Consider the following 18,714-nt stretch of genomic DNA (forward strand, 5'->3'; position numbering starts at 1 on the left):
AAGTTTCTTGGCAGTCTGGAGTAGTACACTTCCAAGCAAGGGCTTTGGGATGGAGATGTAATATGGCAGTTGTGCCACCATATCTCATCAGCCACCTGGTGGAAGGGACTTTGTGGATCTGAGGCCCTTTCCCCTGTTGCCTCAATCATCCTCCAAATCACACCAACATCAGCCGCCTCAGAGCGCAACTGGTCCGTGTTTGGGAATACACACACACCAAAGCACGCAACAGGCTGACCAATAAAAGGGTTGAAAAATTGGTAGCCATCCGGGCAAATTAGGCTTTTTGAGCCTGACATCGAGCCATCCTCAACAAGGTTGGAAAGTGACATTTAAGATGAGGCCTCAGAGTCTGATGTTCAAGAAGTGGACATTGAGGAGGTCCAGGGAGAAGACATGAAAGCCTGAGAGGAAGACAACCAAACCTTCAGTTTCTAGATTAATCATTTTACAGATAGATGTATGTTGAAAACGTTTTTGGGAGATGTGATTTATCATTGGGGATCATTCAATATTCCCTTTATTTTTGTTGTTCAGTGAAATCATCCCATGAGAAGAGTCAACTCACTTAAAGTTACATTCGTAACTAAATAGTTTTTAAAAATTATATTGGAAGGATTTAATCATTTGCAATTATGTTACTTATAAGGTAAAAGGTATATTTTTCTGTCTCCATAAAAAAAAAACATTATCAATGTCAGTATCAATATTAGTTTGCATATATTCCCATTAATTCCAACAAAGTTTCCACCTCTGAATATTCCCCAAAATGTGCAACCCTAGTCACACACCTAGGAGTTCTGGGAAACCAGGGAATTTATTGAAAGTTCCCAGAATTTTGCAACTCAACTCTCCCCCTCCCCTCGGCATCATACCTGCCCTGGCACTCCCAAAAACAAAATTGGTAATAATAGCTTATTTTCTCTCACACAATAAGCGCCACACAATAGCATGTGGGTTTCCCTCTGAGCTGAGCCAAGTGTGCGGTTACCTTTTCAGAGGTAGGGTGGGGAGCTGTAGGTGCAACCATGTCAATGAGCCACTGGAGGTGGATTACACTGCTGCTGGGAGGCTGTGGGGTGGAGGTGGATTACACTGCTGCTGGGAGGCTGTGGGGTGGAGGTGGATTACACTGCTGCTGGGAGGCTGTGGGGTGGAGGTGGATTACACTGCTGCTGGGAGGCCGTGGGGTGGAGGTGGGCACATTCCTCTAGACACAGGTCATGTTGTAACAGCACCCAGAGGAGGTGGTGGCGGTAGTATCAGGGGGCTAACAGAAACCAGGCCAATTGTCTAGCTGCTCCACTTCTCCTAATAACAGGACCGGTCTTAGAGGATACACACATCTGTTGCGTTTTCTATTTTTTTTTATTTGACCTTTATTGAACTAGGCAAGTCAATTAAGAAAAAAATATTATTTTCAATTACGGCCTAGGAACAGTGGGTTAACTGCCTTCTTCAGGGGCGGAACAACAGATTTTTACCTTGTCAGCTCGGGGATTCGATCTTGCAACCTTTCATTTACTAGTCCAAAGCTCTAACCACTAGTCTACCTGCTGCCTCATGTCACTAAGAACACACAAACCTTTCATCAGCTGTGTTTTAGAGCAAACTGTACCACTGTCATGTCATAGTAACTCAAAATCACCTGTTTTCAGCACGAAAGTGCTGTTTGAATGAATGCTTACGAGCCTGCTGCTGCCTACCACCGCTCAGTCGGACTGCTCTATCAAATCATAGACTTAATTATAACATAATAACACACAGAAATATGAGCCTTAGGTCATTAATATGGTCGAATCCAGAAACTATCATTTCGAAAAAGAAAAAAAACATTTATTCTTTCAGTGAAATACAGAACCGTTCCGTATTTTATCTAACGGGTGGCAGCCGTAAGTCTAAATATTCCTGTTACATTGCACAACCTTCAATGTTATGTCATAATTATGTACAATTCTGGCAAATGAATTACGGTCTTTGTTAGGAATAAATGGTCTTCACACAGTTCGCAACGAGCCAGGCGGCCCAAACTGCTGCATATACCCTGACTTTTTCGGTGCCCAAAAAATACAGATTACCGATTGTTATGAAAACTTGAAATCGGCCCTAATTAAAATCGGCCATTCCGTTTAAATCGGTCGACCTCTAGTATAGGCACATTGATGGTGTTTGTGTCAGGCAGGCAGCTATAAGTATTTGCCCTTGCTCCAGGCTATAAATGTTACACAATGGTACCTTGTGTGGTGTCCACTGCATAGCAATACTGCCTGAGTCTGACTTGCTACCCTCCTAATTTAACCCCCCCAAAAACCTGATGGTATCTGTATTGCAATACTGATAATAATAATGGTGATCAGGAGATAATCCAGGCAGAAATGCCGCCAATATTAATCCTTTGTCTGTGAGGCCCATACAAGCTGAGCCTGGAGCCTAGGCTGGAGACTTAGTACATTGTAACATGTAGTTCACATAACACAGTTTGACCCCTTTGACTATACCCTGAAATCTCACTACTGTATGCCATCTACTGTCAGAGCAATGGTGGAAGAATAATGACAAGCCGTAAAATAATAATGTGTTGGGTGCTTATATTTGTCCTGTTTCAAATGGAAATTAGTTTCTGTGTATCCCAACTCCCCGAGACACCCTTGGAGAGTGGAGTCACGGCCATTGTCAGCCTCTATCAACCGTGTGGACGATTATAGATGAGGGCAAAGGGGACTTCATCATCTGAAGTTTAGGAAGTGATACCACTTGAAAACATCATGATGCTTGACTGCCCTGATATTGTTTATAATTTCAGAGATCACTTCCCTGCCCTTAATAAGTCCTCTGCTACCTGGTTCCTTGGCATGGTCTCAACAGGGTATTACTTGTTCAGAACATAAAGTTGTCTGTCTTTAGGAACGCCTCCACTTGGCTTCATGGAGCCTGACATGTTAGATCTCGCTGCTTTACAGCAGCTTTAGTAACTAACTCATCTCTAGAATCTTCATAACCTTAAACCCTGCTACACCGTCGTATACGGTCAGTTCCAAAAATTCAGCGCCACAAAAGTACATAGAACCACACCGAACAAAAATATAAATGCAACATGCAACAATTTCAAAGCTTTTTGTTACAGTTCATATAAGGAAATCAGGAAATAAATTCATTAGGTCATAGTCTATGGATTTCACATGACTGGGATTACAGATATGCATTTGTTGGTCACAGAGGATATGGATCAGAAAACCAGTCAGTATCTGGTGTGACCACCATTTTCCTCATGCAGCGCGACAACTCCTTCGCATAGAGTTGATCAGGCTGTTGTTTTAGGCCTGTAGAATTTTTTAAATTTCACCTTTATTTAACCAGATAGGCCAGATGAGAACAGGTTCTCATTTACAACTACAACCTGGCCAAGATGATGCAAAGCAGTGTGACACAAACAACACAGAGTTACACATGGGATAAACAAATGTACAGTCAATAACACAATAGAAAAATCTATATACAGTGTGTGCAAATGTAGTAAGATCAGGGAGTTAAGGCAATAAATAGGCCATAGTGGCGAAATAATTACAATTTAGCAATTAAACACTGGAGTGATAGATGTGCAGAAGATGAATGTGCAAGTAGAAACACTGGGGTGCAAAGGAGAAGCAAAAAAATAAAAAGAACAATGAGGTAGTTGGGTGGGCTATTTACAGATGGGCTGTGTACAGGTGCAATGATCAGTAAGCTGCTCTGACAGCTGATGCTTAAAGCTAGAGAGGGAGATAGAAGACTGCAGCTTCAATGATTTTTGCAATTCGTTCCAGTCATTGGCAGCAGAGAACTGGAAGGAAAGGCGGCCAAGGGAGGCTTTGGGGATGACCAGTGAAATATACCTGGAGCGCGTGCTACGGGTGGGTGCTGCTATGGTGACCAGTGAGCTGAGATAAGGCTGGGCTTCACCTAGCAAAGACTTATAGATGACCTGGAGCTAGTGGGTTTGGCGACGAATATGAAGCGAGGGCCAGCCATTTATTTTGTAAATGACATCGCCGAATCGGTAGGATAGTCAGTTTTACGAGGGTATGTTTGGCAGCATGAGTGAAGGCTGCTTTGTTGCGAGATAGGAAGTCGATTCTAGATGTAATTTTGGATTGGAGATGCTTATTGTGAGTCTGGAAGGAGAGTTTACAGTCTAACCAGACACCTAGGTATTTGTAGTTGTCCACGTATTCTAAGTCAGAACCATCCAGAGTAGTGATGCTAGAAGGGCGGGTGGGTGCGGGCAGCGATCGGTTGAAGAGCATGCATTTAGTTTTACTTGCATTGAAGAGCAGTTGGAGGTCACGGAAGGAGTGTTGTATAGCATTGAAGCTCGTCTGGATGTGTGTTAACACAGTGTCCAAAGAAGGGCCAGAAGTATACAGAATGGTGTCGTTTACTTAGAGGTGCATCAGAGAATCACGAGCAGCATGAGCGACATCATTGATGTATACAGAGAAAAGTCAGCCTGAGAATTGAACCCTGTGGCACCCCCATAGAGACTGCCAGAGGTGCAGACAACAGGCCCGCCGATTTGACACACTGAACTCTATCTGAGAAGTAGTTGGTGAACCAGGCGAGGCAGTCATTTGAGAAACCAAGGCTGTTGAGTCTGCCGACAAGAATGCGGTGATTGACAGAGTCGAAAGCCTTGGCCAGGTCAATGAAGACAGCTGCACGGTATTATCTTTTATCGATGGCGATTATGATATCGTTTATGACCTTGAGCTTGGCTGAGGTGCACCCATGACCAGCTCGGAAACCAGATTGCATAGCGGAGAAGGTACGGTGGGATTTGAAATGGTCGGTGATCTGTTTATTTACTTGGATTTCGAAGACTTTAGAAAGGCAGGGCAGGATGGATATAGGTCTATAACAGTTTGGGTCTAGAGTGTCTCCCCCTTTGAAGAGGGGGATGACCGCATCAGCTTTCCAATCTTTAGGGATCTCAGACAATACGAAAGAGAGGTTGAACAGGCTAGTAATAGGGGTTGCAACAATTGCGGCGGATAATTTTAGAAAGAGAGGGTCCAGATTGTTTAGCCCAACTGATTTGTAGGGGGTCAAGATTTTGCAGCTCTTTCAGAACATCAGCTATCTGGATTTGGGTGAAGGAGAAATGGGGGAGGCTTGGGCATGTTGCTGTGGGGGCAGGGGTAGCCGTTGACCGGGGTAGGGGTAGCCAGGTGAAAAGCATGGCCATAGGTAGAAAAATGCTAATTGAAATTATCAAATATTGTGGATTTATCGGTGGTGACAGTGTTTCCTAGCCTCAGTGCAGTGGCCAGCTTGGAGGAGGACTTTACAGTTCTCCATAGACTCTACAGGATGCTACAGGATGAAAAAGCTAGCCTTTGCTTTCCTAACTGCCTGTGTATATTGGTTCCTAACTTCCCTGAAAAGCTGGGCTATTCGATGCTAATGCAGTATGCCACAGGGTGTTTTTGTGCTGGTCAAAGGCAGTCAAGTCTGGAGTGAACCAAAGGCTATATCTGTTCTTGGTTCAACATATTTTGAATGGGGAATGCTTACTTAAGATGGTGAGAAAAGCACTTTTAAAGAATAATCAGGTATCCTCTACTGACGGAATGAGGTCAATAACCTTCCAGGATACCCGGGCCAGGTCGATTAGAAAGGCCTGCTCGCTCCTGAGGGAAGTTCAAGTTATAAGGAATAAAAATAGCAGATCCTTACCACATTGGGTGAGGAGGGTTGCAGGAAAGTGTATTTAGTTTGTAGATAGAAAGTGAGATTAAGATATATATGAAAAAGACCGGTATTTACACGGGATAAGACAAAGACAAACACACATCCTACTGCTACGCCATCTTGAATGTTGTCCCACTCCTCTTCAATGGCTGTGTAAAGTTGCTGGATATTGGCGGGAACCGGAACATGCTGTGGTACACGTCAATCCATAGCATACCAATCATGCTCAATGGGTGACATGTCAATGGGTGACATGTCAATTGTGTTTGTTGTCCGTAGGTAATGCCTGCCCACACCATAACCCCACCATGGGGCACTCTGTTCACAACGTTGACATCAGCAAACCACTCACCCACACAATACTACACACGCTGTCTGCCATCAGCCCCCTTAAGTTAATACTTTGTAGCGCCACCTTTTGCTGCGATTACAGCTGTAAGTCGCTTGGGGTATGTCTCTATCAGTTTTGCACATCGAGAGACTGACATTTTTTCCCATTCCTCCTTGCATAACAGCTCGAGCTCAGTGAGGTTGGATGGAGAGCATTTGTGAACAGCAGTTTTCAGTTCTTTCCACAGATTCTCGATTGGATTCAGGTCTGGACTTTGACTTGGCCATTCTAACACCTGGATATGTTTATTTTTGAACCATTCCATTGTAGATTTTGCTTTATGTTTTGGATCATTGTCTTGTTGGAAGACAAATCTCCGTCCCAGTTTCAGGTCTTTTGCAGACTCCATCAGGTTTTCTTCCAGAATGGTCCTGTATTTGGCTCCATCCATCTTCCCATCAATTTTAACCATCTTCCCTGTCCCTGCTGAAGAAAAGCAGGCCCAAACCATGATGCTGCCACCACCATGTTTGACAGTGTGGATGGTGTGTTCAGGGTGATGAGCTGTGTTGCTTTTACGCCAAACATAACGTTTTGCATTGTTGCCAAAAGGTTCAATTTTGGTTTCATCTGACCAGAGCACCTTCTTCCACATGGGTGGTGTGTCTCCCAGGTGGCTTGTGGCAAACTTTAAACAACACTTTTTATGGATATCTTTAAGAAATGGCTTTCTTCTTGCCACTCTTCCATAAAGGCCAGATTTGTGCAATATACGACTGATTGTTGTCCTATGGACAGAGTCTCCCACCTCAGCTGTAGATCTCTGCAGTTCATCCAGAGTGATCATGGGCCTCTTGGCTGCATCTCTGATCAGTCTTCTCCTTGTATGAGCTGAAAGTTTAGAGGGACGGCCAGGTCTTGGTAGATTTGCAGTGGTCTGATACTCCTTCCATTTCAATATTATCGCTTGCACAATGCTCCTTTGGATGTTTAAAGCTTGGGAAATCTTTTTGTATCCAAATCCGGCTTTAAACTTCTTCACAACAGTATCTCGGACCTGCCTGGTGTGTTCCTTGTTCTTCATGATGCTCTCTGCGCTTTTAACGGACCTCTGAGACTATCACAGTGCAGGTGCATTTATACGGAGACCTGATTACACACAGGTGGATTGTATTTATCATCATTAGTCATTTAGGTCAACATTGGATCATTCAGAGATCCTCACTGAACTTCTGGAGAGAGTTTGCTGCACTGAAAGTAAAGGGGCTGAATAATTTTGCACGGCCAATTTTTCAGTTTTTGATTTGTTAAAAAAGTTTGAAATATCCAATTAATGTCGTTCCACTTCATGATTGTGTCCCACTTGTTGTTGATTCTTCACAAAAAAATACAGTTTTATATCTTTATGTTTGAAGCCTGAAATGTGGCAAAAGGTCGCAAAGTTCAAGGGGGCTGAATACTTTCGCAAGGCACTGTATATCATCTGTCTGGGTGGCTGGTCTGAGACGATCCCGCAGGTGAAGAAGCCGGATGTGGAGGTCCAGCTCTGGTGTGGTTACACGTGGTCTTTGGTTGTGAGGGCGGTTGGACGTACTACCATTGGAGGTGGCTTATGGTAGAGAAATTAACATTCAATTCTCTGGCAACAGCTCTGATGGACATTCCTGCTGTCTGCATGCCATTTGCAAATTGTGGCATTGTGTTATGTGGCAACTGCACATTTTAGAGTGGCCTGTTATTGAGTGTCACCTTGTGGTGCTCATGCTGTTTAATCAGCTTCTTGATATGCCACACCTGTTAGGTGGATGGATTATCTTGGCAAAGCAGAAATGCTGACTAATAAGGATGTAAACAAATTTGAGAAATATGCTATTTGTGTGTATGGGACATTTCCGGGATCTTTTATTTTAGCTCATGAAACATGGGACCAACACTTTACATGTTGCGTTTATATTTTTGATCAGTATACGTAGAACTACGCTCCGTCGCTCTGTTCGCGTAGTGTCTAGAGCCCTTTAGGGTCTGTTTTTCTCGTGATGGTCTAAGACGAATGGTGTCATTTTGAAATGGTCTTCTTTACACCATATTGACAACCAACTTATTGATGCGCTGTACAGACAACACACTCTCTGTGGCCCAACACAATATGTCAGAACAGTCCTTCAGCCATGTGCCAGTACTGATGAGTACATTATGTCTACCAGAGACGCAGAGAGAGATGATTGATGGGTTTTATTTCCTCCAACAGTCAGAAAGTCTAGTGCCTCGAATTGAACATTTACATCTTTGCCACTTCTTACAGCTTCTACAGTATTCTACAGTCAGCTCCTTGTCATGGCTTATCAGTTGTATTCTGTCCAGCCCGTCTGTCATGCCGTGGCAGGTGCAACAGAACATATAGTGGTGCTGGTGCTGTAACCCTCCAGTCCTGTGCCAGGTGGCTCTGCTGACTGATCTAAACAAGCAGGAGGGCATCCCTCAGTTCTCCAGGCCTGGCACCTCTCACCAGTCCACACAGTGGACTTAGGACTGAGGGAGGGGTAAGATTACTAAGGTGCAATAAATATCTAGGTACAGTGGTCTGTGCCACCAGAGACTCTGGGTTCGAGTCCAGGCTCATCACGCACTAGCGACTCCTGTGGCGGGCCGGGCGCAGTGCACGCTAACCAGGTCGCCAGGTGCACGGTGTTTCCTCCGACACATTGCACTGTGTTAAGAAGCTTGGTTGGGTTGTGTTTCGGAGGACACATGGCTTTCAACCTTCGTCTCTCCTGAGCCCATACGGGAGTTGTAGCGATGAGACAAGATAGTAACTACTAACAATTGGATACCACGAAATTGGGGAGAAAAGGAGAAAAATGATAATTACAAAATAATAATAATAAAAATAACTCAACACGTCCTGTGTGTGTTTCCTTAGTACTGTTTTCCTACTACCACTGACCAGTGAATTGGTTCACAACATTACCCAGAACACATAAACAAAACAAGCATCTAGCCAGCCTGCCTGGTATTGTCTCTCTGCTAATCATTAATCTCCTGAGTCCTCTCCTTCTCCTTTCATCTCTCTCCCCCTCTATCACCCTTCAGTGTTCCTTCAGACCGAGTAATTCATCCCTACTGCCAAAACTGTCACGCAAGTGATTATTATTATTATTATTATTATTATTATTATATGTTTTTAAAGATCAGTGATTTTGGTTAGAAACATTAATTCTGGAAATCTGTTCCCAAGTATTCCTACAAATAAAGAGAGATACATGTGTGATCGTGTCTCCATGTAATCAAGGTATGAAATGATTGTTATTTTCAAATACAATCTCGTTGGGTTCATTTGTGGTCAATTTGATAGGTACAAATGTGTATAAGTATGTTCCCGGCCTCCCTCTACTCAGACAGAAATTGGACCGTGGTTGAATCTAGTTGCCTAACCCTGCCCTACCTCCCTCGTATTACTACTACTGGGCTGCCTGCTTGTTTCCCAGTACCAGCACCTCTGGTCAAAAGGAAACTACCAGCATCAATCAGTCAATCAGCTTTTACGGCCATCTGTCACACACTCCAATCTGGGGATCCTATGGGGATCCTGCCTAAGGCCCGAGGGCACTACGGAGGCCCTCGCCACCAGGGTGTAAAAGTGATGGATGCTGGGCTAGAAGTATGTATGTGTCAGAGGAATATGCAGCGTGCTGATAGACCTACTGTATGATCATTTGTTTATTAGTGTCAAATAAAATCAAATTGTATTGGTCACATATTTAGCGAAATGTTTGTGTGTGTGTGTGTGTATGTGTGTGTGTGTGTGTAGGTACCCCCCCATCAGAAGAGCAGAATTAGTGCAGTCAGATGCTGATCCTCCAGCTCCGTAATTGAACCTTGAACTGGGCTGAAGGATCCATTTTTCAGCCTGCTCCCTCCAGCTGCTGCCATGCAGCCTGTGATTAGAGGCTAGAGCCAGGGTACTCATTAAACACACACACACACACAGACATAGACACAGACACAGACAACGTACAGGATAAGATATGATCAAACATAAAACAGATACACATACAGAAATCCGTCATGTCTGATGGCACCAACACACAGGTGTCTAGGTTCTGGGAGGAATTTTATTGTCTCTCACTACCTTATATAACAGAGGACGTAACAAATGTTTTTTTTGCCATTATAATGATACACCTATAAAAACATAAAGTAAACATGGGAAGGGAAAAGAAAAGGGGAAAAAAGACTGAAGTGGAAAACACGTTTGAAAATGCAGTTAGGTCGAGCAACGGTTTGGTTCACATGACCAGTTTAGGCAATAAAGGCATCACAGGAAATGTTGCATCCAACCAGGTCCCTCTATGTATGATACCTGGGTTGTATCAAAATCAATGGAGACAAACCCACCTAGAGGAAGTGAGGGAATTGCAGGCATCCACCACACCCTCATGTCAGCACTAACCGCTTCAACTGTCACTACCCAAGCAGATATCTGAGATCAAAGGCAGCCTAAACCACACACACCACTTCCTACATACACACACAGAGAAACACACACAGTTTCCTCACACAGGCTCCACCAAAACACTGAGTCTCTGAGCAAGACTAATGTGGCAACGGCTGTGGTTGTAACATACCCAAAAGCCTTAGAATTGGTACAGGGATCAATTTAACTGATGGCATTTTTCTTCAGCCACCATTTATAGTCCCCTGATAGTACAGTGCTACATCTTTGTTGGACACGGCTCACCTGTCCTCTGTGAGTTAGCCAAGGACAGTACAGCAAGATGGCTGGCTGAACAGGCACAGTGTGCTACTGTCATATTCACTGTACTAGCGCCAGGGCAAGGACTTCTCCTGAAATTCACATTATAGCATGACAGCAGGCTAAAGATGTCTGAAAAGGGATAGCATGCTGAAGGACAAATGCAGAAGGACACAAAAACACACCTCCTCCCCTCTACAATAACATAACCGCCCATACTGCTGAAAACTTCAGAGAGTAGGGCTGCTCCACCAGACTAGCCACGTGTGATGCCGGTTATTTTGATTTCTTTACAGTTTGTGGGCACAGGCATAAAAACAAATGGAGCGTGTCGCCTGATCTAGTGCCAGCTCTGTCCACGTAAACCCCAATAAAAACACTGAATGCGAGAAACAGAGAGGGCAATTTAGAGTAAGAGAGGTTAAACTTTTCTTGACTTAGTAGGCCAGTCTTATGGTGACTGGGGAAGGTGGAGCTATGGACCCTGCCCAGGTCAAGGCTTCTCTCTCTGCCATGTGCAGCTGCTCCTGATAGTGGGGAGAGAAGGGTCTGCTAGTGGGGAGAGAAGGGGCTGCTAGTGGGGAGAGAAGGGGCTGCTAGTGGGGAGAGAAGGGGCTGCTAGTGGGGAGAGGAGGGGCTGCTAGTGGGGAGAGGAGGGGCTGCTAGTGGGGAGAGGAGGGGCTGCTAGTGGGGAGAGGAGGGGCTGCTAGTGGGGAGAGGAGGGGCTGCTAGTGGGGAGAGGAGGGGCTGCTAATGGGGAGAGAAGGGGCTGCTAGTGGGGAGAGGAGGGGCTGCTAGTGGGGAGAGGAGGGGCTGCTAGTGGGGAGAGGAGGGGCTGCTAATGGGGAGAGAAGGGGCTGCTAATGGGGAGAGGAGGGGCTGCTAGTGGGGAGAGGAGGGGCTGCTAGTGGGGAGAGGAGGGGCTGCTAGTGGGGAGAAGAGGGGCTGCTAATGGGGAGAGAAGGGGCTGCTAGTGGGGAGAGAAGGGTCTGCTAGGGGGGAGAGAAGGGGCAGAGGGCGGCCAAGGCCAGTCCTATAGGATGAAGGCAGAGCAGAGGCATCCCTCAGTCATAATAACATCTGGACACAAAATGGGCATCAACCAGCAGGCAGGGAACAGCTAAATGCCCTCAAGCCCCCCAAAACATCATTCTTCTTCTACTTTCTCAAGTAGGAAACAGTAAATAAAAATACAACTGTGTCAACAAAAGCATTCTTGTCGATAAGGTATCGTGTGTATGTAGGATATATCCTAACCTTGGAAATGTGATTCTGAGCTGGAGGCCTCTAGCTGGAGCTGCCTTCACTAGGAGGTTAGAGTTAATATAGAGTCTATGGATAGCCTGCTACTACATCTGTAATGTGACCCTAGAATGGGACATGGATCTCTTTAAGTGCCTATTCACTTCTTAAATAAAGTAAAGGAACAAAATGCTGAGAAAATGGAGCCTAAGCATGCCAATGGCCTGAGGAAGGAAGACCGGACCAAGTCTCATAATCCCTTAACATGTACGTAGACTCCACAGGGCTTAAATGCTCCAAATGGACACAATCGCGATTAGGTGACAAGAACTTAATCTGTATCTACATAAGTAGCCTACACTACTACAGTGCATCAGGTTGCCTGAGACCAAAGTTAGCCACAATGATGGCCTCTCTCTGCTCGACCAACTCCAATTACGCTAACACAGCCAATCTGGTCTGAAGAGGATTCAAAAAGCCCCTGTGCTGTGACCCTTGGTTTGACAGTTCTTTTCACTTAGTCAAATATCTCTATGGACCATGCTATCAGTTGAACCATTACATTCTACCCTACAGGAACTAGCATTCCACTGTTATCACATAGATCACACTCCAACCTCACCCTTATGTAAGATGTGACAGTGCAAGATCATTATTTTCAAATCAATTCCACAAGGTGCTGTTGGAATGACCCTTATCCCCAGTCGAAGAAACTGACATTCTCTGACCTCTTATCTGGTCAACAGCAGGATTGAATCAATGGTTTTATGGTCCTAAGTGTGTTTCAATCAGGTAGACCAGCTCCACCCTATAGTTGTACGTGTTGAAGGTGCGAATGGCAGATGAACGCGAGATCCACATTTGGTGCGATGTGTGCGAGCCTTTAGTGACACTGGACTAAAACATTGTTCCCTGGACTAAAACAATCCTGAAAACGTTGGTACCAAATTGGCCATAATATATCCTTTGACAAGCTCCCGAACACAACAGCTGTGTCTTGCTCTCTAAAAATGAGTGTATCTTTTCCTGTCCTTTCCTTCTGTTAGAATAGAGGCACACTACTAACGGCTACTGAGCTGTCCCCTCCTGAAGCCCACGTCAGTGTTTACTCAGACAGCGGTGGAGGCAGAGGTGACTGGCACCAGGGATAGTGACCCTTTAAATCATGACACACTACCTAACCAAATTCACCATGCCTATCACCTTGGCACTCAATATCTTTCACGCTTTATTAAACCAACATTGGGTCGGTTAAAGTGATGATTGTATCACTTACTGTAGCAGGTGTGTTGTTTGTGTTGAGGCACTAGGTCACCAGACTGGTTACGGATGGTTTTGTTTACCATGTTAAACAACCAGGGCTCCTAGCTCATCTTATTGTGATGAACACACAGCTGATATGATCTGTACTGTGGTGCTCGGGGAAGCATTCTCCCAAGAAACAACAAACACTCATCAACAGTACTTTCAACCGTTACACATTCACCCAGTGTTGGTGGTTAAGTGTTTACCATGTTGAGTATGTTTTGCCAATGGGAAAATTATATTTCACATTCTTGACGATCAGGAAAGTCATCGGGGGTAGAGGGCTGCATTCCCGCGGGATGCCCGAAGGACCAGCGGGTCACAACAGAGATTATTGCAGTGCGGTCGGCATTTTTCATGCTGCGGGAAGGAGCGGGTGGTCAGACAGACAACTCTGGGATGAAAATATCTGTTGGTCCCGCAGATGATTTGGAAACGGTCATCGTAGCCATTTTATCTCCACTTAAGCCCTCATGTAGCCCCTGTCTGTAACTACAGCTACGCTTGGGTACATCAGCCCCTATCAGGAGATGGAATGGGTGTGTCACTCTCACACACACACACACACACACACACACACACACACACACACACACACACACACACACACACAGGTTGACTTTCTTTTGAATACATGGGAAGTGACAGATAAATCCCTCACTTGAGATCCTATCACGGAGAAAAATCATGCTGACTAGTAAAGGGGAGGGGGATCTCACACAGACAGACACACAGGACTGAACTGTGGTGAGAAGAGGGGGATCTCACACAGACAGACACACAGGACTGAACTGTGGTGAGAAGAGGGGGATCTCACACAGACAGACACACAGGACTGAACTGTGGTGAGAAGAGGGGGATCTCACACAGACAGACACACAGGGCTGAACTGTGGTGAGAAGAGGGGGATCTCACACAGACAGACACACAGGACTGAACTGTGGTGAGAAGAGGGGGATCTCACACAGACAGACACACAGGACTGAACTGTGGTGAGAAGAGGGGGATCTCACACAGACAGACACACAGGACTGAACTGTGGTGAGAGGAGGGGGAGTCAAGGAGGTTATACAACTTGGGAATTTAAAGGAGTAAATCAATCCCAAACTCCCAATCAATCCCAAACTAGGGCTCAGAAACACCAATAGAGTTTGCTGGCCGAGAGTACTTAGCACCTTGAACGTAATTTGCGAACAGATTTTCCATGTAGAATCGTGTGAAAAATGTCAGACCTATCAATCCAATCAAATGTTATTTGTCACGTTTGGTAAACAACAGCTGTAGACTAACAGTGAAATGCTGACTTACGGGTGCTTTTCCAACAACGTAGAGTTAAAGATAAAAATACAAAATAGTGACGAGGAATAAATAATGAATAACAATAACGACTAAAGCGGGTGGTCCCTAAAACACAGTTCGCTGAGCGATCGGCAGAAGAACGCGAGATCCACATTCCGTGCCATGTGTTTGAGCCTTTAGTGACACTGGACTGATTGCCCAATCCAGGAGGTGAAATATCATTAGAGCACACAAAGAATGTCAAACATAGGGTGTGTGTTGACTTGCCCCACAAGTCAACTCTTTGAACACGCTCCATTCCAGACGACAACGAGGAGGCAGAGAAAACCGGCACAATGTTGTGATCTTTAGTGATTGCTTCATTGATTGACTGCATAACACTCTAAACCTGCCAATCTAAACCTGGCTACTGGCCCATGACTAGGGAGTAGTGCAGCTCATAGGAACCAGGCACACCTGGTCACACACAACCCAGATAGACAAAATAAACACAACAACACACACCTACCTACCTACACTACACTGTTCCTTACTGCTAGTCTGCTATAGCACCTCAACCCTATTATGGCCATCTTGAAAAAGGGGATTACCATATTTGCATAAGGGGATAAGCCCTAAATGAATCACCAAGTGCATGGGTAAATCTCCCTTTGCCACAAAATATGGCAAAACCTTAGCCTCCAAGGCTAGATGTTAGTCAGCTATTGACTTGTATTCATCTGACTGTGTGCCTGCGTTACTATAGTCACGGTGATGGCGTAGGCCACAGACGGAGGCCAGGGCTGTAATTGGATATGGAAGGCCAGGTGGCCTGGTGATCAGGTGGAGCTGATCTGTCGGCCAGCCAGTCAGTGTCTCTAACTGACCTGAAGACGCTGGACCTGGGACAGGAACTACCCTCTGAAATACAGCCCACAAAAACAGGGACACTCTCCAGGAGCGGGCCAGTGGTTACCACGGACACCAGGAATGAAGGAGACACATTGGGGACACATTTCTTCACTCTCCATCTCTCTGAACTGGTGAATATTGGATGGACTTTCTGCACTCTAGCTCAACATAATATATAATACATCAGGAGCCAAAAAGCTCTTAACATCTTTCTTTCATTTCTTATTCAAGCAGGTTTAGGAGATTCCAGAATAGGTGTTAATCCAGCCTAGTATAGCAGTTGGCTCTTACCTTGCAGCTGTTTAAACCTCCCCTCCAGGATGTTGGAGTACTGCACCTGGTTAACAAACGCTGCCGGGGAGAGACAGGGCTCCTTTGCTCTCTGGTGGTCCAGCTCCATGTTGGAGCTCTCCCTCTCAGCCTAAATCACCTCCTCAGGTATGGTGCTCTGCAGTGTGTCTGGGCAAGTGGGCTCTCCAGCATAGCACAAGGCCAGCAGGGCTGTCCCCAGGACAGGAGGTAGCTATCTACCCGTAGATTCTACTCAATAATCTATAGGTTTCAGTTGAAGAAAATTCTGTAAAATCCCAAACAAGCTTTTTATGGACAGTTTTCCCCCCTCAAATCCCAGTCCTTCTTCTCTACCAGAGTGTAAAGGCAGAGCACGCCATCCTGTCTTCCACTTTCAAAAAATGATTCCTCCTTTCTTTTCTTCCCCCTCTCACTTCTTTACTGAAAAAGCAGTAGTATGTGCAAGGGTGGAGAAGTTGTATTTACTAAGAACAAAATGTTCTCTTCTTTTCCCCTCCTGTTCTGAAGTCTTTGCCACACTCCTCTCAGCAAAGTAGAAACCTTTAGGGCAGCACAGGTTCTCTTCACATTCACACTAACACACACTGGCTCTGCGGTTCCTCCTAACTTTGAGCGTATTCAGCCTCACACACACCTTGTTTTCAGCACAGCAGGAGAACCGGCTGCTGTCGGACGGCTGTGTAAACAGAGCCTGCTGCTCTCTGAAAGCTGGTGCATTAGCATAAGGTGTGTTTTAGGGAGGAGCCTGTGGGAAGAGCAGGCAGAGGGCTGGATCAGTGGAGGAGGGGCGACAGGAGGAGTGGAGAGGTGGATTAAACCATTCTGCAACGTACAATAGGGTGAGGCAGAAGGTATATCATTCCAATCCTTTTAAATGCCAAGTAGGTAGCGTAGGAGGTGTGGTCAGCCAGTGAGGTGTATCACAGTAGCCATACTTGTGTTGTTCTCTCCATCTCTGTTTTACATCTGATCTCTCTAGTCCTCTTTCTGCTCCACTGCATGGGACTAAAATAAGGTGTTAAGACAGGAAGGAAGTAGTTGAGAAACTGTCAGCAGCAGCAACAATCTCTTTCCTGCCCGAGCAGGGGAGAGAGAGAGAATGTATGCGTTTGTATACGTGTGTGCGCGTGTGTGGTTTCTCTGAGCAATCACAGTCCACTGAGACCCACCTAATCAAAACCTCTCAGCAATGATTTTCAACATGTCTTTTAACACAAACAATGATTTAATGCTAGTAAAATAAAAATATCAATACATTCCTCAGAAATAATAGTCTAGATAACAGGTGTGTGCATTGCTCTCGTTTTGCTGCAGCAGCAGAATGTCCTCTAGTGATCTGGATATGGCACACCAGAGCCGTGTTGTTCAGTAGAAACAAACAGGACAAAATTAAATGAGCTTTCTTACAGCAAAGGTTTGGGTAAACTTGTTTCGCAGAGGTCAGAGACTGGCTCTGTGCTAATCATACAGGAGCCCCTAGGGTATAGGCCTACAGCCTGCCCTATCCAGGGGGCACTGGTCTTCAGTCCGTTGTTTTATAGGCTGTGTTTGGCCTGCTTTGGTTTAAGTTTGTTAAGACGGTAGAGTACAGGGGAAGATCTAGGGGCCAGGGGCTTCAGAGTGACCAGGACTTTATAGAAGGAAGTGGCCTAATGAGTCCCAGAGAACAGACGCAGGGCTCTCACTGGGGGTTGAGGGGTTCTGTCACAGTTGCCAGGGGTGATGAGAAGAGCACAGAGCTCAGTGACGGACGCATCGCAGCCCAGACCATATATCAAACATCCCTGTTAACATGCAGGCCTATAATGAGAAGGGCAGGTCTCTCTGTGTGTGTGTGTGTGTGTGTGTGTGTGTGTGTGTGTGTGTGTGTGTGTGTGTGTGTGTGTGTGTGTGTGTGTGTGTGTGTGTGTGTGTGAGTGCGTGCATGCTCATGCCTTGGGATAAAGAGGCTTCCTTTCTCTATAAACAGCTTGTCTGCTTGCTGTGCAGATGGCTGGATAAACAACCAGGGATAAACAACCACTTTCTGCAACTTTTGAAAACAAAGGGGGAAAAAAGTATTCAAGCAACCATTTGGCAGGAGCTCCTGTATGAAGCACACTGCAATTACAGATAATGATCTGGCCTACGGATATGAGTGAGACAGTGGAGCAGAGAACAGGAAGGGAGAGAAGTGAACCATCTGACAGGGGAACAGAGGAGAGGGATTCCAGGGATTCCAGTCAGTGAGGAGATGTGGAGAGAGAGAAAGAGAGAGAGATAAAGATGTCTGTTACGGCCACCACAGGAGTGAAACAACCACACTCTGCAGGTCAATAAGAGGCATCATGGTCGAGTTGAGGCTGTCAGTGTTCAGGCTCCACACTGAGGGCCATTACCTGCACTTTCATACCCTCCACATTTTCCTCTCCCTGTCCCTCCGATGGCTCTCTCTGCCCGAGTCTCTCAGTCTGTCATGTTTTACCTTGGCTCTTACCTGCCATGTTACCTTCCAGGCATTTCACACTCCACAGCTTCCCCATGGCCAAGATACACCAGTCAGGTGTGTGAAGACATCCCGGGACGTCAGATATTATTAGGCCACGAACACAGTTGGATGAATCACACCAACACACACAAACAGAAGCCGGAAGCATTTAAATGAACACCTGAGGGAAGGAGGCACTACTAGGTCATGACAGGAAAAAAGGCAGGTAACCAAGGAGCTGCTGATCAAAGTCACAGTTCTAATAGCTCGTAGAGTAATGAACCTTAGAGGCTACACATAATATATAGACTCTGTCCTCAGACTATAGAAGTCTAGATAGGACATTTAGAGCTAGCTGTGCATATAGGAGTCCACAAATTGAGAGCC

General features: G+C 45.5%; 1 protein-coding gene across 7 annotated transcripts in view; it reads right to left on the bottom strand.

Moving 5' to 3' along the window:
• The window catches only part of LOC110510012 (spectrin beta chain, non-erythrocytic 1), a 100,699-nt gene that overhangs the window by 52,662 nt on the left and 29,323 nt on the right, over positions 1–18,714 (bottom strand). For 2 of the 7 annotated variants that reach the window (XM_036968359.1, XM_036968356.1), the window contains exon 1: positions 15,840–16,573. The exons of the other annotated variants lie outside the window; for them this stretch is intronic. In XM_036968359.1, coding sequence (XP_036824254.1) covers positions 15,840–15,948 — 109 coding nt within the window. In that variant the 5' untranslated portion in view covers positions 15,949–16,573. Of the gene's footprint in view, positions 1–15,839; positions 16,574–18,714 lie in introns of those variants that run through there. 7 annotated transcript variants of the gene reach the window in all.

The sequence above is a fragment of the Oncorhynchus mykiss genome, chromosome Y, assembly GCF_013265735.2.
Source record: "Oncorhynchus mykiss isolate Arlee chromosome Y, USDA_OmykA_1.1, whole genome shotgun sequence".
Lineage (NCBI taxonomy): Eukaryota > Metazoa > Chordata > Actinopteri > Salmoniformes > Salmonidae > Oncorhynchus > Oncorhynchus mykiss.